The sequence below is a fragment of the Megalops cyprinoides genome, chromosome 22 (genome assembly GCF_013368585.1).
Source record: "Megalops cyprinoides isolate fMegCyp1 chromosome 22, fMegCyp1.pri, whole genome shotgun sequence".
Taxonomy (NCBI): Eukaryota; Metazoa; Chordata; class Actinopteri; order Elopiformes; family Megalopidae; genus Megalops; species Megalops cyprinoides.
In genome coordinates this window covers 24,385,890-24,408,844 of record NC_050604.1, presented here as the reverse complement: position 1 = coordinate 24,408,844, position 22,955 = coordinate 24,385,890, and the positions used below count along the sequence as shown (strand labels likewise).

Below are 22,955 nucleotides of genomic sequence, written 5' to 3'. Positions count from 1 at the left end.
ACATGAAGCACAAAAATTCCAAAACAAGACAGACTGAGCAACAACCTAAAGAGCGGGGCAGCCACAGCTCTGGCCTAATCAGCGAGGTCCGCCAAACTCTCTCTCCACATGGGGCTCCGCTCAGCTCCTGAGAACAGCTGAGGCCCGAGCTGCAGATCTGTGGAAGGGCTGATCTTAGGCAGGGAGCTTCAGAAACGGCAGGGCTTCCCAGGCCGAGGCCATGAGGATACAGAGATCACAGAGAACCACTGCACTGAAGCTTACCCCCGTGGGGGAAATTACGCAGTAATGCCAGATTGGGGTAGAAACGCTAGAGAGGGGGGGGCCAGTAACACCAGTGTGGGGCAGTAAAGGCAGAGGGTGGCACCACAGGGAGGCGCACGGCTGGTGGCAGGCCATGCATGAGTGACACAGAGCACTGAGGGAGCACATCTGTCTCTGCCTGACGGTGTCCATTGGCCCTCAAGGCCTGAGCACAGACCGAGCAGAGACTAGCACTGTGCTACCATCCCTCTCACAGACACACACATACACCAGTGTGCTTCAGCTGGCATCTCAGTATGTCTGCAATGTTATCATGCTGCTGTAACGTCACCGAAACCTCAGAATATCACAGTCAGTATGGTTATCTGAGCAGAAAACCCACGAAAGAGGCCTCCATTGTGCTGGCATTATGTATTCTGAGAGTTTCTGAGCATACACGGAGTGTGTGTGTGTGTGTGTGTGTGTGTGTGTCTGTGTGAGGTCCCTCTCGGCGGACGGCAGGAACCGCACGTACGAGCGCGACACAGAAATGTTTGAGCTTCAGTGATAATAAAGTTTGGGTCTCTGGAGCGTGCGGTGTGCGGGTCACTCCCACACACGGCCCTGTCTAAACCGTATCAGAGCATCAGCGCTGAATCTGAAGCGGGGGTGTGAAGCGGGCCGGGCCGGCCCCTCCCCTCCCCTCCCCGCTCACACTGCGGCCCCTACCCCCGGTAATTATAGCCCGCTGTTGCGTAACCTTACAGGCAAGGGAACATGTTGACAAGTTTGGGCTGAGTCGCCTCGGTGAGAGAACCCTTTATGAAATCATGCTGCAACAGGCACCTCTGACTGACTGAAATCTGCTGCGGTCTGGATTCCAGCTCACTTTCTGTCCACAGGAAAGAAACAGGACCAGCGTGAAAGCTGCTCTACCCAGCGCACTGGGAAAATGTAACACCTGCGCTGTGTAAAAGTGTCTAAAAGCTGTTCTGACTGACACACTGGGAGAGGTAAACGCCTGCTCTGAGTGTGTAAAAGCTGTTCTGACTGACACACTGGGAGAGGGAAACGCCTGCTCTGAGTGTGTAAAAGCTGTTCTGACTGACACACTGGGAGAGTTCAGGCGCTGCGGGTTTGGTTCTCTGGTCGTAGGCTGCAGTTTTCCACAAACTCTCTGTAAACACTCCGCCGCTCTGGATGGAAATGCCCGGTGAAGAAATAAACGATCTCCACAGAAAGAGCATTGTTTCCCTTCTGCTGAAAGCAGCCCAGCTGCGGACCTCCAGAGACGCATCCCTCAGTGTGCTACCGACCTGCCTACAGAAAACACGGCCGCAAACACAGGGAAAGAAAAATCCCAGCCGGCAGTGTGTAGTGTTCACCTCGCTTTCCTAAGGGAATGCTCCTAAATGCATGTTTTCCTTTCTGCCCTTTTCACACCTAACCTCCCTTCGACCTGGTAAGTCTCCCCTATTACAACGCTTGAGTCTGTACTAATGAATGCGGTGAGGGAGAGAGCACAGAAATCTACTGTTCAAATAGATCCAGAGGTGTGCCTCTTGTCCCACACTAGGCTCCCTCTCATATATAACATATATCGCTATTCACTAAGAGCCAAACGAACATACACACAAAGACTGATGCATTTCCCTGACAGCCATGTGAACACATCAGTTCCCTGGGCAGAAGACCGGCAGATGCGCTTATGAATAAATAATATAACGTTCTGTTTCATCATCCGCTCCAGAGGACGATGATGTCAAGCTTAGAGTCGGCTGTCTGGCGTCCAAAAGTAGAGCAGTCCCGCGTGACCAATCAGAAGAAGGGTAGGGGGGTAGAGGGGTAGAGGGGTCACCAGCATCAAGGCCAGCGCTTTCCAACCACAAAAAGCCAGGCGGTGGGACAAAGGGCTAAAGTGCTGACCCTGCCAGTCATGAGACCGTGCGGGGCGGTGGGCGCTGGTGTCCCGGGCAGCGGTGGGGGGGAGGGGGGGGGGGGGTACAGTGACAGGGAGGGCCCCCTGCGGCCGCTGCACCCCATTGTCTCACCCCGCGGTCCCTGAGCCACAATGGAGGCCCAAAGTGCAACCCCAACAACTATCCCTGTGCCTGGGGTGGGCGCTCCATTCAGCACGCTGGGACAGGCCCTCGCCAGCTGCGCTGGGGAACGTTTCCTGAACAAACCCCCCCCAACACCCCCGCGCCCGTGTGAATGGAGCCGCTACGCACTCCTCTCTGCAGGAGCATGTGACTGGTGCCCCACCCCCTCCCCCCCCCAGCTCCCCTCTTGGAGTGTTATGACAGTGCGCCTGCAACCTGGACACGCGGCCAAATGTGGTACCTGCTGGGCTGGTCTAGCGCCAGGTGCACCACGTGGGAATTACCCTCTACTCTCAGGGGTGACGACAAAAAACACATGAGCCAGAGGAGCAGCGGTGTGGAGTAGCAGACAGGACACTGGAGCTGAAATCTGAGGAAATCACTGCAATCAGGCCTAATTCTTCACCTCTGCCCTGATCAATACTCTTAAAATTCTCAAGACTCTTAACTCCTTCTGTGCCAGACTGATGTGCATTTCATAATGATCCAAGATAAAATAAATTAGGAAATAAAACTTCTGTGGGCTCCAGGGGACACAGAATTACATCCGTGTGTAGAATAAATACCAGCATGCAAATCTATAATAACTGCATCCTGGCACATGCCAATCAATCATAACTGCATCTTACCAGACCGGCATTAAAGGGATGCATAAGTTACAAGGCTTCCTCGGCAATCCTATAATTCCAGAGGGTAATTTGGTTATCCTCTCATGACAATGGGCGAGTCTGAATTCCTGAAATACTACTCTAAACCTACAAAGCACTGCAGTGTTGTGTAAGACGCAATAGGTTGGCACCAGGACCTTTTCTGAAGGACGACGCTGCCAGACCAGAAAGCGCGTTCCCAGTGCGCTGTGAGGGGGCTTCATGTAACACACCTGCCGTTAACAGCGGTGGAGTATTAACACTCCAAGGACACGCAGCCGTGAAGGACATCGAGTTCTGCTCTGACCGTTTTCAGTGCTGCTGTGTGTCGTGACAAAACTGCATGTTGTGGGGAAAAAAAAAACACAGTAAAAAAAAAACAAAAATAAAACCCAAGCTTTAGTCTGAGCCCAGTGTAAAGCTCAAGGATAGATGTGCATATGGTGCTGCTGCAACAGAAACAACAGCTACTGTCTTTTGGGTCACGATTCGACAGGACTGCCCACATTTGAGAGACCTACAGCAAAAATACTCATGAAGCCTGTGCTGTAATGTGCGGTGACGCATGTTACTAATATACTGATTACTATGTACTAATGTCTTCACACAAAAGCAGGAAGACCCAGATGCTCACAAACTGGTTTCACGATTAAGGGGTTTTAAGATCCTGAAGGACACTGATATGGTGGAGCTGAAGCTGGTCTTATACACTATGAGAAGAATGCAGAAAAGACAGATTGATGGAAACTCTTCATCTGAGACACAGTACAGTATGTCCTGTACATTATGTCCTGAGGCAATCTGCAGTGTATCATTGTAGCAATGTCAAACTGCGGGGCTGATTCAAAACAAGACAAGGGTATTTGCCTGAATAGAGAGTGCTTTTTCGTTTTTTTTTTTTTAGGTTTTTTTCGGCTGTGTCAGCCATTACTGTGACAAGATCATTAATTCACACATACCTAGAGCTCTCAAAGGACAGGCCCTTTTGTAAATTAGCGTCACGGCGTTGAAAATATCCTGTTACCTGGCCCCTGGCGGAGTGAGATGTACCGCTCGCATGGCAAAGAGCACTGCATCTGCCCAAATCAGTTTCCCTCTCATTCACGTCTGCATCTTCTGTGCTGCGCTGTGAGGTAGATTCACCAGGCCAAGCCATTCCTGACCGGAAACGTGCTGAGAGAGGGTGGAATTTTCCGTGCGTTCTCTGAATATGTTTCCCAGATCACGCTGTCCGTCAGATACAACGTCTCCGCGGAGAACACTCCAGCTGCCCTGATAACAAGCTCACGCTTTTAACACTTCTAATAAGACCGTGAAGACATGTGTCTCTACAGATGTTTCGGGGGAAAAAACAATATTACAATTACATGAATTGTATCTGAGACGGGTTTTCAATCCTGCCGTGTGCTGAACTTAGATTAAGGACGTCTGAGATCCTCGCTCAAAGTGCCAAGAAAACCACAACCCTATCAGAAGTCATCCAATCACTCTCTTGCTGGACGTCCTTCCGGAGTGTGACAGCGGCAATGTGCCAGCACCGCTAGCTGTGTTCACTGTGCACAACCACAGTGGCTCAGCTACACACCACAAACCTACACAGCAGGTTCATCGGGCCTGAGGCTGTTTGCTCCTGCGAGATACTGAAGTCTCGTGGTGCCTGTCATTCCTGGACTGATGCAGAGATGCTTTAACAGACTCAAAGCTGGCCACACAGACCCCCGTGCCACGCGGTTTTCATTAGAGGGGGCCTGTCAAGCGCACCAAGGTGATGCCGGGGGGGGGGCATACGAGCAGGCCCCCAGAAAAAGGGGGTCAAGTGTGTTTACGCACTGGCTTCCAACACAGGAGGAAAAACCCCCTTAATCTTTATCAGCGCTGCCAAACACGCGTCAGACAGGAAATGCTTTCCCGCATTCCAGATTGGACAAACAGATCCTCCCAGTCCTTGCCTGTCTGCGGCCCTTCCTTATCTAACTCTGGGGAGAGAGTGGAAAATTCCGGAAAATTCAGAGAGGGAGTGAAAGGTGCAGCCAGAGAGAACGTTGTTGTTATGCACAGGGGCAGAAAATGGCACCTAGGCAACTGGAATCAAACATGATTCGCAGATGGCTTATCAGTGTAACAGGGGCGACTATTCTGCCACTTTGTGTCAGAGAGGAACAGCTCCTGTGGCTGACTTTCCTCTGCTGAACAACAGCGCAATTGCACTGAGCTGTGTGTTGGTCTGTGCCTTGGGTTTTGTGGTGGACTGTGCATTAGGCTGTGCACTGGGCACTGCGCTGGGCTGTGCTTTGGGTTGGTGCGTTGGGTTCTGAGCTGGGGTATGCATTAGGCTCTGCACTGGGCTGTGCACCGAGCACTGTGCCGGACTCTGTGCTCTGCACCCTGCGCTTCCACAGCAAGCACAAGGCTGTTCGTCCTCGCTGAAACGACCCCCTTTCCTGATTCTGAAACACCATCCAGACGAGGCGAGCAACTGTGGAAACCCTGTAATCTGCGATCTCAGGAAGCACAGGAAGAAGGAGAACACTACACAGTCTGCAGAGAGAGAGAGGCAGTCTGCAGAGAGAGAGGCAGAGAGAGGGGCAGTCTGCAGAGAGAGAGGCAGTCTGCAGAGAGAGAGGCAGTCTGCAGAGAGAGGGGCAGTCTGCAGAGAGAGGCAGTCTGCAGAGAGAGGGGCAGTCTGCAGAGAGAGAGGCAGAGAGAGGGGCAGTCTGCAGAGAGAGGGGCAGTCTGCAGAGAGAGGGGCAGTCTGCAGAGAGAGAGGCAGAGAGAGAGGCAGTCTGCAGAGAGAGGCAGTCTGCAGAGAGGGGCAGTCTGCAGAGAGAGGAGCAGTCTGCAGAGAGAGGGGCAGTCTGCAGAGAGAGAGGCAGAGAGAGGGGCAGTCTGCAGAGAGAGGGGCAGTCTGCAGAGAGAGAGGCAGAGAGAGAGGCAGTCTGCAGAGAGAGGCAGTCTGCAGAGAGGGGCAGTCTGCAGAGAGAGGAGCAGTCTGCAGAGAGAGAGGCAGTCTGCAGAGAGAGAGGCAGAGAGAGAGGCAGTCTGCAGAGAGAGGCAGTCTGCAGAGAGGGGCAGTCTGCAGAGAGAGGAGCAGTCTGCAGAGAGAGGGGCAGTCTGCAGAGAGAGAGGCAGAGAGAGGGGCAGTCTGCAGAGAGAGGGGCAGTCTGCAGAGAGAGAGGCAGTCTGCAGAGAGAGGCAGTCTGCAGAGAGAGGCAGTCTGCAGAGAGAGGAGCAGTCTGCAGAGAGAGGGGCAGTCTGCAGAGAGAGAGGCAGTCTGCAGAGAGAGAGGCAGAGAGAGAGGCAGTCTGCAGAGAGAGGCAGTCTGCAGAGAGGGGCAGTCTGCAGAGAGAGAGGCAGTCTGCAGAGAGAGGAGCAGTCTGCAGAGAGAGAGAGGCAGTCTGCAGAGAGAGAGAGGCAGTCTGCAGAGAGAGGGGCAGTCTGCAGAGAGAGGGGCAGTCTGCAGAGAGAGGAGCAGTCTGCAGAGAGAGAGAGGCAGTCTGCAGAGAGAGAGAGGCAGTCTGCAGAGAGAGGGGCAGTCTGCAGAGAGAGGAGCAGTCTGCAGAGAGAGGGGCAGTCTGCAGAGAGAGAGAGGCAGTCTGCAGAGAGAGGAGCAGTCTGCAGAGAGAGAGGCAGTCTGCAGAGAGAGAGAGGCAGTCTGCAGAGAGAGAGAGGCAGTCTGCAGAGAGAGGAGCAGTCTGCAGAGAGAGAGGCAGAGAGAGGGGCAGTCTGCAGCGTATCATTACAAACAGGCAGGAGCACAGCGGGCCGGGCGACCGCAGCCCGGCAGGGGGAACTCCCGCGGCTTCTGTGTGCGCAGGCTTGCGGAGTCCAGCCCTGGCAATGTTACATAACTCTGTTTTGAAAACATCGCTGCCGCGGTGAGAGCTGGGAGGAGACGCAGGGGCCGGTGGGCCACTTCAGAGCCCTGAGAGAAGAAGCCCAGCTGTCTCAGTGTCACACGCCTGCCGTCAGACAGCGGGGACAGTACAGCCTCTCTGCTGGGGACGGAGGCCTCACAGGGGGAAACTCCAGAGTGAAAAAATCTTTCAGGGACCAGGATGTAACATGATAAAGAAGAATCACTGCGGTGCACTCGTGGTATTTGCCTTTAAATAGCACGTGAAATTTGACTGGCTGGGGCAGGGACTGCACAGTATAAATGCTCGAATATTAGCATCTCCAAGCATCACTGTTAGGCCTGCATAACAGAGGTGACCCCAGAGGGGGAGTGTAGGGTAGTTTCAGCTGATTCTGCTGGATTTTTTTCTTACCTCATGCAAATTCAGCTCTTTGACCTTTTCCTTCTGTATAACCTATAAAACAAGGAAAAAGCAAGGTTAATAATCACGTCCAGAGTCATTCACCGCTCATATCAACCCACAGAACGGGAAGATTTGATTTTTTTTTTTTTTTACCTTTAACAAAATCACAGTCAGACATATCACATGTATAATCATACACAGTAAAGAATGAAAATGTACAGCCTTATCCACCGAGACAACAGGAAAGTACGACCAGCACTGAGCTGCATATGGAAACCAGCTGCACAGATATTTCAAATATTTCAGGCAGACAGAGACAGCGGGGGGGGAAAGAGCCCTTGTAACGCAGCGCAGCAACGCAGTGGGGCCCACACTGCAGTCAGGCCCACGTTGCAGTCAGGACGGTAAAGGGCGTAACACACAGCAGCAGTGGTGGACATACTGCACAGCCTGTGGAAATCCGAATCTGAGAGGGCATATGTAACGGCCCGGGGGGGTGCCTGTTCCCCTCACTGCCCTTCTGCTGGCCTGGAGCCTTCACACGCTCTGAGCCTACCCATGATTCTTCAGTAAGGAGCACTCATTAAGAAACAGCAGCCAGGCTGTGTGAAGGAGAGGTCATAAGTAAGATACAGGACCGCAGTGGGGCTGGACTGGGCGCAGGCAGAAGTTAAGCTTTAGCGTAATTCGGGGACTGGCTGTCATATCCCTGTTTGCCCTGGTTCTGACCCAATCCTCACAGGTTTCAGCTGGACCAGGAACGGCCGTGACGGTGGAGGCATTGACCTTACCTGTTTATAGGCGTACAGCTCCTTATGCGCCTGGTGCCGTAACCTGCAGAGTAAAGCAGAGGGAATTCTCTTTGTTTAACACAGGGACGCAACAACCCGAAAAACACAATCACAGCTTTCTGCTGTTTGTCTTTCACAGCCTGTAATAAGGAACACCAACTCAAACAACTGCAGGAGATCAAGGACAGAAAGAAACGAAACGAAACAAAAAAAAAAAAATGGTGATGAAAATTCCCATTTCAATAAAAGAAAATGCATCACCGCTAAGGGCAGAGGTGACAACGTGGACAAGCGGTCGTTTGTACGTAGAGAACGCCGAGCGACTCGATGCACTGTAGCATTGGCCCAGGTGCTCAGTTCTGGATGCATATTACCGCGCAGCAAACGCTAAACAAAGTCACCCAAGGTTTCCGTAAAGCCTGCGGCTGCATGAGGCAATTGCTCGATTTGCATGATGTGATTATATGGGGAGGTGCGCCCTGCGTTCAAAGCAGAATCACACCGCCGTGTGAAATCAAATTTCAAAACCCTGAGGTCCACACTACGTCTTTATTATATATGAGTGTAATACGGATATAAGCCGCTGATGAGATCACTGTGGCCTAATCTCGCCGCGACGGCGTGATGAATTGGCTGCGTTGGGAGTCACGGCACTGTGTCCTCTGCTGACCTACATCTTTCCTCGCTCCGTGACGGTGGTGGTTAGGGGGGATGCGGCGTGCATTGTGGACTATAATACCGCTGTGTCCATGGAAACTCGACACCTTCGCTCAGTGTCAGAGAGACACCGTGGTGCCCGCTTCGCGCTATTAACTGGTACAAGCACTGCCGCTGCGCTCTGGTTTAAAGAAGAAAAAAAACCTCAACGGCCTGGTTCTGTTCGCCTTTTTTCCGAGGCTATAATTTCTGCCCTCCATCTTTCGCTGTGTCAGCGTAAGCACTTTATGATGGGTTTCACCGAGGACCAGCGAGTGCCGTTTCCCAGCGCACCTAGCTCTTTCTGCTGACAGAGCAGACGCGACTTTCAGCCAATCACGGGCTACGAAACTGCCACCCCCCCCACCAGTGTGTGTGCGTGTGTGCGCGCGCGTGTGTGTGTGTGTGTGTGTGTGTGTGTGTGTGTGTGCACGTGCGTGTGCGTAGGGGAGACGGTGAACTCATTCAGAGGTCATCTCGTGAGGCCCACACGCCGAAGGCAGACAAGACAGGAAGTTTACATTCTGAGCTCTGTGATCCCAGCGGGGAGGCGTGACTGCGAGTAACTGTGGAAAAATACTACAACACTACATCCCAAAACCTGGGGCGGATCAGCCGCGTACAGCTGACACACAGATGCCCCAAAACGAACACACAAAGCTAGGGCATCTTCCAGCGGAACCTACCGCTCTGTCAGTGGGAGTGGGGGTAAACAGCTCTCTGCTTTGTGCACGAATACGAAATACAAATAAACTGTTAAAATCAATCATGACCTAACTGCTGCGTGGTACAGACTGCCTGATATTTAAGCAGGTTGTGAAAGTGTTCTTGTTAAACTGAGTAAAGCAGGTTACATCACATTAAGCGAGGCAGTATTAACCAGGCTCATCTGTTCCACACTTATGGATGGACTTTATATAGATTATTATTGCTGGACATGGTAAGAAGATCTTTCCCACACACACACACATCCTGAATCAGACATTAATTATTTAAACACTAAAAAGGGTATTTTTTCTCAACAAAAGACATAACAAAAATGAAATGAGCAGAATGCATATTCATATTCATTTATACATATTCATCTGCATGGGCGTCAATGAGAGAGAAAGACAGAGAACAGGAGCATATAACATCAGCACAGTGGTCTTTAACAGCTTGGTCCACGCCCCTCTGCAGAAATCAAAGCACAGACACTTCAACAAAATGAAGAGAGAGAGAGAGGGAAAGAAAGACAGAGAAAACATGGTATAAGATTTACCTCCATTACTAGTAAGCTTAACCTCTCGGAGCAGAGAGGAGGTGGATCTGTAAGACAGGCAGCACAGTCTAGGAGAGACACTGACATTCTGAAAGAGAGCAGCATGTAAAGGTGCAGAAACTCCCTCTGTCAGGACATGTTTGGGGAAAACCAAGGCCGCATGGAGGTTGGGGGGAGGGGGGGGGGGTTAATAAAATGAGCCAATCACTGCCTCCTCTCCCCTGTCTGACGGACGCAGCTACTTTGTTATGTAGGCTGCGGTAAAAAGCTGCTTGGCAACTTGAAGCGAAAGCATTTCTTTGTTTTCTGAAGCAAACAGAAATATGTTTGTGAAATTTATGAGCGTGCTGTTTATTATTTTAAATCCTGACTGTGTGAGCGGAGCGATTCTCTGGGAATGTGTGGTCGCCGGTGTTGGGCGTACTTCGCGAGCGAGTGTCGGCTCTCGGGGGCAAACACGCCGGACGGAGTAGCGAGCAGCTGCGGACGGCGACCCCTGTCAGTTCCCAGCGTTTACCTTCGCTCCGGGTAAACACGGGGGCCGTTCGCAGGTCAGCTCCGGCGTGCGGCTCCTTCTTGCCGTATGTGCCTTCAGAAACACGCTCTGCCATTCAGTAAGCCTGCCCAATCAAAACTCACCGAGCTAATACTGAGCCGCTCAATTACGCCACTAACATCTGCCCAATCTAAACTAACTTACCTAGCTAAATGTGCAGTGAGGCTGACATTTGCCTCACGAAGGCTGAGGAAAGAACTTGCTCCATCTTTCGATGGGTTTTCCATATGAATACCGTCGTATATGTCAAGTATGATCACAGTTCACAGTGGTGGGAACTTTGTTTAAACTTAAACTGAGCCTAAACTTAAGCTGCTTACTCATTCTCTTCTATGCTTCAAAAATAGGCCACTGTGCCACTGAAAACTTCTACGAAAAGTCTACGCCGTGAAGGCAGGAAAGGAATGTGAGAAACAGCCGAATCAAGTTTGGACTTGAACTTCCCAGCTCTTTCAAACACCTCAGTTTAACTTTTCTGACACTTTTTTCTGAGTATTTTTAGCATCTGTCCTTCAGTGATGTATGTGTATCTGTACAGCAAGCTGTTACCGTGGATTAGTGCAGCGTTGGCCAATAGCAGGGGTGGGAGACTGCATCTTTAAAAGCTTTTCAGAGTCCAACTCTTATGTTTGTGCATCAACGACTTGGTAATCTGACCACCTTTTTGTTTTCCAGAAGCGAATGTTGATTTGGTGAAACTGCATTGCAATAACACAGTACGTATTTATTTCCGCATCTAGAAGCTGATGGGTGTTTTAGTGAGACACTGCATAGCTATCATCCAGTGTGTATGGGACTGAGCGGATTTATTAAACAGAACACAAGGAATGTTTAATAAACGGGAAATGGACTTACCGCATCCCCGGCCGGGTAGCTTCAATTTGATTGACAGCTGCCGGCTCTCACCATCTCTGGTAAGAGACGCTACAATCGCACGTTATTTCTAGCGCCCCCCCCGGTGGCGGGGCGAGGCCTTTCTGCGGGCACCTGGCAGACGGGGCATCAGAGAGACAGCTTCTCCGTCCTCTCACTGCCCCTGACCCTCACAATGCAGTGCCCCAACCACTGACGCTACCGAGGGCTGTTCTCTTAAAAAAAAAAAAAAGAAACACGCAGGCCTGGCTGTCTGTGCCACAGGTTCACCAAATGTGGGGCGGCTGTGCAGCATAGTGGTTAAAGAGCAGGACTCGTAACCAAAAGGTTGCCCACTGGGGCACTGCTGCTGTACCCTTAGGCAAGGTCCTTAACCCACAATTGCCTCAGTAAATATCCAAATGGGTAGCATTGTAAAAAAAAAACTGTAGCCTAAGTTGCTAAATGCCAATACTGCAACGTAATGTAAAAAAATCAGGTCTGGAAAGGTTCTGCCTGGTGTGGGCTCTGCAGGCCCCCCCCCCTTTCTTTTTCTGATACTCCACAAGCCCAATCCTGGCCTACATTTTTATATTAGCACCAGATGACGGTGATGGCGATGGGCCGTGTTCACAGAGACCTAACAGTAAGGGGAGGGGGGGTGGGGTGGGAGGGGATGAGGCTCACCTCAACCACCACCGATGTGGGCTGCCACAAACAGACCGCTCACCACACGCCAGATGAGGCGGAAATGACTGATGAGGAGGAAATGACTTAGCCAGTTTAACTGGGGATAATTACCTTAAGGCTATTGGATTAAGACACCCATATAACAGAAGCCAGTGTAGCGGCTGGGTGCCCACTGCTGACTGAACAAGCAGGGTGACAACTGCTCCACTCTGAGTCTATTTATGGGGCTACTGAACTCAGGCGTGTCATTAAAGGGAAGTACTTTGTTAGCTGAAAACCAGATTTTGTAGTGCCCACTTATTGGTGTCATCCAGAAACTGTAGTAGTTTAATTCAGTTAAACTTGCTTCAATAAGGTTGTCTGTACACAGAACCCAGAACAGGAATGGAAATTAAACTAGAAGTTCAAAGGTTCAGAACTGAAAGGGGGCAGACTAACCGCCACCCCTGGTGCCATGTGATTGGACAGAGCGCAGTGGTGGCTCTGCTACACAGACCAGTAACAGCTTTTTTAGGAGAACAGCCCAGAGAGACTTTAAAAGCTGGCTGTTGGACAGAGACAGGGGGTAGTGGGCCTGCAGCCAGCCGTACTTGGAGCTTTTCTTGTCTCTGTTGTAGCCTGTAAGCTCTCATGAACGTGGCCCAGAAGTTCGGCAGATGCTATAGCGGCAGTAATGGAGGCTCCTATAGAGGAGTCACAGTGGCCACAGTGAGGGTTCCATCACATCTACATGTGAATGGTCCCATAGGATAACTGCCGTAATGAGGCCGTAACTGTAGCCATACCTTTTCCCACTCAGGAGAGAAAAGGACACACAAAAGGTTTTACATGAAATTCATTTCCAGTAGCCAAACGGACAGTGAGATTCTCATTACAAGTGATGTCGTTTGACTACGAAGAAAAATTCTAGAATTGTGGGGTGTGGAAAACTACAAAAAACTTCGTTTTTTTTTTTTTTTTTTAAAGATGGAGCTCGTTTCTGTGATTGGCTTGCTACCGAGCAACTCTTAAAAGGTGGTTTTTTTTTTTTTCAGATTATCAAGTCAGCAACTGTTTTTACCTTCTCCAAACTGTGCTGTGAAACCTTTCCAACCTCTGTGGAAAACCTTCGTTAATATCAAACACAACACGACAGCACACCACCAAGCAGAACAGCAGAGCTGCCCAAACTGAACAGCAACAAAAATGCCATACAACTAAAATGGACAGAGAAAGAAAAGGCACTAGCAGATGATCTTTGATTAGATTCGATCAGTACTAAATGGAGATTTACTGCAACTCGAAAAAGTAAATAAAGCTCGCAGATGTATTGGTGCGGGTGGACTAAAACCATTTGACTGTCTACACATTTTGGATGCACTTACAACACGAACCTTGCTTCAGATGGTTAAGCCTTTTCATTAAGGAGTACATACCCATTACACTAGAAAAACACTCAGCTACAAAACTGCAGCAACTGATGTGCAATAACATCAGTCTGCAAGACTGCAGTTTGCAACAGGATTAGAATATTCTTGATTTAATAATGAATTATACCACACAACTCAAACCCCACAGTTACAGACTGCAAAAAGACGCTCTCTCTCCTCCTCCCATAGGTGAAACCATTACATAAGCCCCTCTGTGGTCAGCAGAAGATATTTTAACAGGCATTTACAGTGCCCAACCCAGAGAAACCCTAACCCTGTGAGAGCTGATGAAGTGATAGACTCTGGTGACAGGCTGACATGTCAGCTGAACAACAAGCAGAGCTAAAAACCAGCTCCAGCCCTTCAGGTTTAAGAACAAGCCAAATAATTAATCAATACATAAATATGCAAATAAATGAATGAAGCAATTTCGACTTCAAATTAATGTTCAGTGCAGAACATTTCTGCTATTAGGACATAAACATAAATTTAAACCTTCTTTTACTGCTTTTACCAAACAAAGATCCTTTTTTCTCAGTCGTCAGAGGTACAGTGAGGGTCTCTCAGCCATCCGCGGCCAGACACAGCTGTTCTGTTTCCGCTGCATCAAAGCGGAGACTCTGTACACAGTCTGTGTGCAAACTTCAACAGCCCTCTCTCATGCCGGGTGCCATAAACGCCTCCTGAGCCCACAGCACCGCGGAGAGGAATCACAGCTGCTGACAGAGGCACTGGGGCCAAACCAGTTCAGAGCTCGTAAAAGCTGTAAACAGGGTCTGTGTCTTCCTTTTGGTGCTGCTTTACCCATTCAGGTCACTCAAGGAGAGACACCCAAACTGTACTTCCTTGAAAGCTCCCAGAATGCAGTTCACCTGACAAGGAACTCGGTACTACACTGTACTAGGCTCACAGGAGTCTCGCACAGACTCCGCCCTCTGCTTCTCTGACTCTCCCCCCCCCGGTTCACAGATTGTTCACAGATTGACCAGCGCTGGTCAATCTGTGAACTTCATGCTTTGTGCGAGAGAGACTGCTTAAACCTGCTTGTAAATTACAAACAGGAACCAAGCCCAGTGCTCTGTGAAACCGAAAGGTTCCACGGCAAAGCAATGACTTCTGGGCAGAAACATGCACTTGCGCTTACTGTAAACCAATCTCCTTAAAAGAAACCAAACAATCACTGGCATGTACCCAGGACTTTCCCCATTCCGTGCACACTATCAGTCTGATCATCATGAGCTCACCATTTGGCATCTTTTAGTGCTAAAACCAGCACTGCCCAGACACACGGGAGCCGACAGCATATTTTTATTTAGTTGTGATTGATGCTACGCCTTTATCAACGCCGCCATCATTAGAGGTGTTTACACAAAGCGACCTTTGCAATAAATATCTAGTTAGCCTGCATGACTGTTTCCATGTCTGTGAAAACCATGGTGATGAAAGCCAAAGAGCATCTCTGCAGGCAGAAACCGGTGCAATGCTTGGCTTTGTCTTGGCCAACAAGTGCCGTTTTACAGCAATTATGGATGTTGCTGCGGTAGCTGAAGACAGCGTGTGCGTGAAGTTTGTGTAAACACACTGTTCCACTGATAGGCATGCATGTTTTTAATGAAAAGACAACCATCAATCTGAAGCAAGTTTCAGCCAGGCAGAGTCTTTAGACCCACACAATCACGGTAGACCATCTGCACAGCTTGGACAACTCTAACAGAAAAATAAGCAGAAATACCCTGATAAAAAAAAAAAAGAAGAAGTAAAATAAAATAAATCCTGCGTGGCACTCAACAGGAAAGGAAGGCACATGCACGCCAGGTGTGAGGTCTCCCTTTAAGGTGAGCTCTCTGGGTCTTACCTGATGAGGTAGCAGCAGAAGAGCAGGCTGAGGATGAAGACAAATATGGCGGTTCCAAAGACGACGATGTAGATATTGAGGGGCAGGTTCTGGAACCCTATATTCGGCATTCTGAAGCTGTAGTGCTGGAAGTCTGAGCTCATGGATATGCTGAAGGGGAGGGAGAGAGAAAGAGGGAGAGATAGATTAGCATAACTTTACCTATAACTTGGGGGGGGGGGGGGGGGCTGTCATTTAGTTCAATCTTTCCTCTGGTGAGTATTTAGCAGATTATGAGACATGAAAAGGTGTTTCACTCCGCGGGTTTCATGCTCTGGAGTGACCGCATGAAGGCATCCTGTGACCCTGATTTATATCACTGTGTCTGTGTTAGAGAGCTGCACGCAGAAAGGCCCACCTGTGGGCTATCAAAGCACTCTGCCCATGAACGGTGTCTGACTGTCAGACAAAATACCCAAGGAATGGGTATGTATCACAGCTAACATCACATCACAGGTAACCTGTCACAGCTAACCAATCACAGCTAACATGTCACATGTAATATCATAAGACAGGTGACCAATCTCAGATAAATCACAGCAAGCATCACAGCACAGACAAAAAAATCACAGCTAACATCATGAGACAGCTAACCAATCACAGCTAACATCACAGTCCCGCTAACTGTTACGTCTTCAGTGTTTCCCACACGCAATGTGATGTCGGGCTTGCGCAGGCCTTAATCTTAGAAGGTCAGCTCGGCTGAAACGTTATCATTTGTTGCAAAAATAAAAGATAATTGAGAGAGGTCACATACACATCTGACACGGGACACATGTGCTTATTTAGAACGGTACGTGTTACAAAACAGTGAGTGGTGTGAACGCTAAGGTACCTCCATGGTTTGCACACACCTTCCTATGCAGGTGTGCTCATCTCTCAGCTTGCAGTCACTGACTCACACTGCTGAACACAAGCAATTTAAGACTTTAAGGTTTATTCCGCTCTACTGTAGCTTTTCAGACTAGCCCTGCTAGCAGGATGATAATCCTCGCTCCGCTGTAGCTGTTCGGGTTAACGCTGCTAGCGCGCTAATAGAAGCCGTTCTGCTGTAGCTGTTCAGGCTAATGCTGCTAGCGCGCTAATAGAAGCCATTCTGCTGTAGTTGTTCAGGCTAATGCTGTTAGCACGCTAATAGAAGCCGTTCTGCTGTAGCTGTTCAGGCTAATGCTGCTAGCGCGCTAATAGAAGTCGTTCTGCTGTAGCTGTTCAGGCTAATGCTGCTAGCGCGCTAATAGAAGTCGTTCTGCTGTAGCTGTTCAGGCTAATGCTGCTAGCGCGCTAATAGAAGTCGTTCTGCTGTAGCTGTTCAGGCTAATGCTGCTAGCGCGCTAATAGAAGTCGTTCTGCTGTAGCTGTTCAAGTTAACGCTGCTAGCTGGCTGATAGCAGCCGCTCTGCTGTAGCTGCTAGCTGCCTGATAACCCTCGCTCCATTATAGCTGATCAGGCTGACCTTTGGCCACCATGCAGGCAATTTGCTGTGGCTGTGATCCAGCTCTCTTCTCTCTCCCAAACAGCTACGGCTCATTGCCTCTCGTTACCCCCCACCCTGCCTGCCCTTCAACACCTGTGCGCGTCACAAAAACAACAGGGCGAAGGTCAAAGGGCATGGCCTCTGAACACGGCCGCAGCCGGTCGCTAGCCCTGACTTTCCCCTCCTTTTCGAGGGGTCAGAGGTCTACCAGTTGGTGGGGACACAGGGAACTGGGAACACATTTTGGATTATTCTATCACCGCTGACTGTCATGGCCCTGGGTTTGCTCTTAGGCTGTACCAAGCATTCCTATGTGTTCCTTGAAAAGGCCGCTGACGTAGTAAGAGGCAGGTTTGGAAAACAAAAGTGCTCCCCGGGGTAGCTGATCAAACACCCCCATTGACTATTTCCAGAAAACACACTTCAAGTTCCATTTAAATTCAGACGTTACAACAATAACTGGCAGACAAACTACTTTGCAGTTTTCAGACCTATGTGCCCTGCAAGGCAAATTCAATTTGGGTTCCATGGAAATAAAAATTCAAAGCACAAAGAAGAATTTGGGACATTCGTGGTAAACTCGTGGGGGCTGCGATTTTCGTTCCAGTACAATTAAGTAACGGCAGTTCATTTCTGGACGGCTAATGTTAACAGGACCTGACTATCTGGACTGAGCTCAACCCGGCCCGGAACAGATGCCTTTCTTCCCCCAGATCTGGCTCTCGGGTCAGCTGAATGCCGGACCCGGCGCCTGGAGACAGAACATTTCTGTCGCGCTTGGCAGTGCGAAGGCTTACATAACACTCTGGGGACATGTTTTTACACAGGGTCTGGCAGGAAGGCAGGTACACAAATATGTTCTCTATTTTAATGAAACCACATTAGCACTTCCCCTAACAGAGAAAACAGTGGGAGTGTAGCTGAATGTAGGGGATAGTTCAATATTACATTACACTACTGTCATTAATCAGACACTCTTATCCAGGCTAGGTTACAATTTTTACATGTTATTTATACATCATACAGTTGGATATTTACTGAGCAAATTCTAGGTTAAGTACCTTGCCCAAGGGTACAGCAGCAGCACCCCAGTGAAGAATCGAACCAGCAACCTTTCTGCTATGAGCCCTACTCCTTACCACTACACCACACTGCTGCTTGACACTTTTTTCACAGCTGGACAGATACTGATTTAAGCACCTTACAAGTGCAACAGCAGTGTCCCACTGGGCACCACACTGCTACCCCCTGCAGCAGTGCCACCGCGTTAAAGCCATACCAGGTAAAACTAAATCACGAGCATGATTTAGGACATATTAAACCTGTATTTATCTTGTGCCACCTCACGTTTAAACATCTATACACGAAATGCCAACAAGCACTTTGATTCCGGCCAAAAGTGGATGTAAAAACATCCGAAATGCTCATTCTTACGTAGCTGTCATCTTTCATACACCACTAATCAGCTGCACACTCTCTAGGGCCATCCACATACATGCTACAGCAGCAGATTATCGTTTATGTTCAAATTCGAACTCTGAAGCCTTTTTTTCATTGGTTGCGCACATGTATCAGATTGTTCCTTAGTATCAATTACTCATTTCAACAGAGAAATAACACCGATGAGAGAAATGCAGCGGATGCCATTTTTAGCCATGGATCTGTGGTGTGACACAGGCAGAACTAACACCTGATGACTTGGCAGCAGGTCTGGCCGTGTGTGTGTGTGTGTGTGCGCGCGTGTGGCTGTGTGTGTGTGTGACTGTAAGCTTGTATGTGAGTGTGTGTGCATGTGAACGTGCATACATGTGTGTGTGTGTGTGTGTGTGTGCGCGCATGTGAACGTGCATATAAATGTGCATAGGGGTTTGACGTAAAATTGGCTTTGCAGAGCCTGTTTTGATAGTTCAGCTAAAACTATTGGCGTGCTCCAGCCAGAATTGAATGGGGACAGAGCTGCTACTTATAGAACAGTCTCCTGGGCAAAAGCACTCTAAGAGAGGTGACTGGAAGGAAGGCTGGTTAGCAGCCCCTCTCTCTCAGTGGCCTGGTCCTCAGCTCCAGGCCTAAGGAAATAGAAACTGATAGTTAATCCAAGGCAATGGGCTGCACTTTCTCTTCTCCTGAATTCAAGCTACCTTAAAATCTCAGCCAGGAGCTATTTTGATCCAGTGACCCACATTGCTGCACATGAAACCTATGTTTATATAACGACCACCTTGCCAAATGCATACTTCATTGGGGGGGGGGGGGGATATTGTGGGGGGATCAGTGTGGGGAGGGGGTCCAAAATATCCCTCTAGGGGTCTCTTCCCTGGGAGAAATGACCCCCCTGTGGGAAGCAGTGCCAGGCCACCCTTCAAGGCACCTCGTGCATGGTATCAAGATTCGCTGAGCCCAACAGCTGTGAAAAGCAGGTCGTCACGGTAATTTTACCCCGCGATGGTAAACAACCACAGAGGCACAGCGGAGAAGCCTCGTCAGGGTCCAGGCGTCTCCGCACCCGAGAAGCCACACCAGGCCTTCCCCCGCTCCGGGACGGGCCCACTGGACACCTCTGCATGCGTACATCCACGAAAACCTGTGTTGAGACCAAAGTCCAGCCAGGGAGGTCCTGGGAGGCGATTCGGGTTGGGTGAATGGCAGTGCTGTGACCGCACTTCCTGTTCACTTGGTTCAAGAGAATCTTCCTGTAGAAAATCATATCTTATTGCCCCTGGAGGTCCAGAATCACTGAGCAATGGTGAAGGACACTGGCTGGCTTAATGGCACCAGGTGTGGCGTGTAATCCAGAGAGCAGTGCCTGAAACCTCACCTCTTTGGCCCTCCCTCCCCTCCCCCCAGCCCCCGAGCGGGCCTTTTTCCCACCTAAAAATACCAGTGGCACACTCCAGGCACAGCCTGTCCCGCACACCAAGCCCCTGTTTCGCCCGCCCCCGGACACGAGACCTCTGAACTTCGGACTGTGCAAGACGTTAGTGCTTCCCCCTTCCTTTCAGAGGCAGAGTGGGACCGCACGCTCTCAGAGCAGCATGGGTAATGCTGTGCAAACACACGGGCCATTCCCACGAGCACGCGCCACGCCCTTCTCCAGAATTCCTGTCCTGATATACAGGGCAGGAAGCAGCACTCAGAGAAGATGCCAGTGTTCCCTAAAAAATGTCAATGATGTAATAATGTAAAGGGTTCCTGATTGGTTACCGGGGGGATTCCACACTGTCCCAGCCCGTACAGGGCGGGCTTCCCTCTCCCTGTACCGGGGGTGTAGTCGTACGACACCTCGGTCTGCACGGTGAGGGTTTCTCAGCACAGCCTCCCTCGAGGCTGCGGTCAGGTTCACACAGGGAGAGTAAAGCTACTGAGACAGCTGGCAGCCCAAACAGAAACCACTCAGCCACGCAGTGAGGGTGTTTCTCAGATGGAGACGTGCTTTTCAGGATAGACTTATCCACGCTTGGATAAGTGGTGAGATGGTGGAGATACTGAGAACGGATTGAGGCCTTACTCCAGGGCCCTAACTCTGGGGGGCCTCACTTTGGGTCAGACAGGTCTCTTTCACACATCTGCTGCATCTCCCTTAACTACACTAGGAGTCTTAGGCATTTCCCTCAAGCAGCGGAAGAAGTATCCACACACACACATACACACACATACACACACACAGATACACACACAGATACACACACACACACACACACACACACAGACACACACAGACACACACAGACACACCCCTCCCCTCTCGAGCACAGCCGGGCAGCCACAGAAGAGCTCCCACTCCACGGCTGGTGTACGCCCCCGCCCCGCTCCGCTCATATCATGCGTTTGTTTTCTCTTCACGCTAATCGGCTCATTCAAACACGCACGGTCGATTAGCTTTTCGAGACGGCTCTCTCTCCCCCCCTCCCCCCTCCCCCTGGCACTCCAGTCCACTCCAGGCCAGACAGAGCCCCGCCAGCAGGGCTCCCTGTCACACGAGACGAGCAGCGGACTGCCGGGCAGAAACCCGACAGGGTACACCGTGTCCCCGGCCCCGCCCTTCGGAGAGCAGATCCGTTTTTTCCCTGCCAGAACAGCATGTCCAGCGCCGCATGCTGAAGGTGGACATTTCAACAGGCCCCGCCTCCCTGTTCCGTCTCCGCCTGGCCAGTTTCCCCTGACCCTTAACGGAAACACAAATGCAGGGGGTAAACCGAAAAAAAACCCACGGGATTCGTTTATGTTTTATGAGGCGACTTCAAACAGGTAGCGACTTTCTGATCTCGTCCGCCAGGTGTGAATGCTGGGATCTTCCCTGTGCTGGGGTCAGGGGTCAGCTGAGTGACAATGAGCAGCCGAGACAGGTCCTTCCCATGTCTGACTGTGTTCCTCTACCTGTGTTTGCAGTTTTAAAGGGCTCCTCTACCTGTGCTTGGAGTTTTACAGCATTACTGTGCACATGTTTATGGTTTTAACGTGTTCCTCTACCTGTGTATGCAGCGTTAGAACATTCCTATACCTGTGTTTGTGATTTTACAGATTCTACAGCATTCCTGTACTTATGGTTGTGGTTTTGAAGTGTTCCTCTTCTGGTGTTTCCATTTTCACAGTGCTGCTCTGCCTGCGATTGTGGTTTTACAGGGTTCCCCCACCTGCGTTTGCACTGTACACTGAAGGAGCAGGGAACCTCTGTGGTTTAGCTGTGGGCGGGAGAGAAGGAGGCAGCAGTCATTTCTAGGAACACTTCCCTGAAAGGCGCATTGTTCCCGCAGATGTCCCACTCAAATCCGCGCACAACGGCAGGTATCAGCGCCAGGAGCAATCAGGGGCTCTTCAGGGGCTCTGGACACAATGTGTGAGGGGAAGACCACGCCCCTCGCAGACCCCCCCCCCCCCCCCCCTCCCCCCGTGCGGCTCACATGTTTACGACACCCGAAACCAGATATGCATCACGCCCTGTGTGTCGGCGCTTCCGAAACCCGCCTGGCGGTCGCAGATCGTGGAGTCACCGGCGGAGTTCAGCCAGACCCATACCCCGTGGAGTCAGGCCTGTCGTCTCCTATCCCCCTGACAGGCGTCGCCAGGAAGGGAACAATGCTAGAGACTGCAGCAGGTATGCTTATGGGGAGGACTGGAATAAACTGACTAAATCAACCGCTGATTTCTGAAACCACATTCACATGGAAGTGCTCTCTGGAAATGCTCTCCTCGGCCGGACCACAACTTGGGCGCTGTCTGGTTGGTAAATAACAGTTAAATAACAAGAGGTTTTCCCACAGGGAGCACTCGAAAGTGCAAGCCTCCGTGCTTACATAATTCTACTGTATGGAGGAAGAAATAACTAAAGGAAAAAAAAAAAAAAAAAAAAAAAAAAGAGTAAAAATGCTGTCAGAGAGAACAGGCCTGCTGGGTCACTCCAGAATTTTCCATCCCATAGGGGGGGGGCAGCCCGCAACCTCTCTCCACCCTTATTCTCCTCCTCTGAAGCGACGGTGTGTGATTCAGGTGAAAGGTGAAACGTGCGTTCCCACGTCCACCCTCAAATGCTGGCCCTTATGGACCTTCCCATCGATTGCGGCGCTCGAGGTGGGGGGTCACGGATAAGCAGTCTGTGTGGGGATGAAATGCCCCTCCGGGCCCACGGCCGAGAACTGGGAGGAACGCTGTCTGTTGCGACATCAGACCGACAGCTGGCCAGGAAGTTGCAATACATTACACTGGAATCAATATGAACCGGAACCACGAGACCATGAGACTGAGGCTTCTTTTACGACATGGGGTGTAAACTTGGCCATAAAATTGGGTTGGGGAATTCCACAACTGGACGTGGAAACACTATCCAAGTGATATACAGAGAATAACCTTCACATGCCGCAGGTGGAATATCCCTTTAATGCATCTCCAAGTTTGCTGTGTTTTGCCGGGGAACAGCCAACATGTACAAATCAATGAAAAGGCTGACCTTTCAAACAATAGAAGTTCAAATCAGGTCCCTTAGGGATTCAGTCCAAAACGGAGCGTTTCTCTCTGCGGTCCTCGGCGATATCACACCAACGCGACTGGCAGCAGTGGGGATAACATAACGTGCATTTTTTAGCAGG

General features: G+C 50.3%; 1 protein-coding gene across 2 annotated transcripts in view; it reads right to left on the bottom strand.

The window, feature by feature from the left end:
* Positions 1-22,955, bottom strand: part of rnf24 (ring finger protein 24) — a 38,308-nt gene that overhangs the window by 5,482 nt on the left and 9,871 nt on the right. Inside the window, exons 2-4 of one of the 2 annotated variants that reach the window (XM_036516442.1) lie at positions 15,362-15,511; positions 8,043-8,085; positions 7,261-7,302 (exon numbers count right to left, since the gene is read on the bottom strand). In XM_036516442.1, the coding sequence (XP_036372335.1) occupies positions 7,261-7,302; positions 8,043-8,085; positions 15,362-15,504 (228 nt within the window). In that variant the 5' untranslated portion in view covers positions 15,505-15,511. Of the gene's footprint in view, positions 1-7,260; positions 7,303-8,042; positions 8,086-15,361; positions 15,512-22,955 lie in introns of those variants that run through there. The other variant, XM_036516443.1, reaches the window with a different exon arrangement.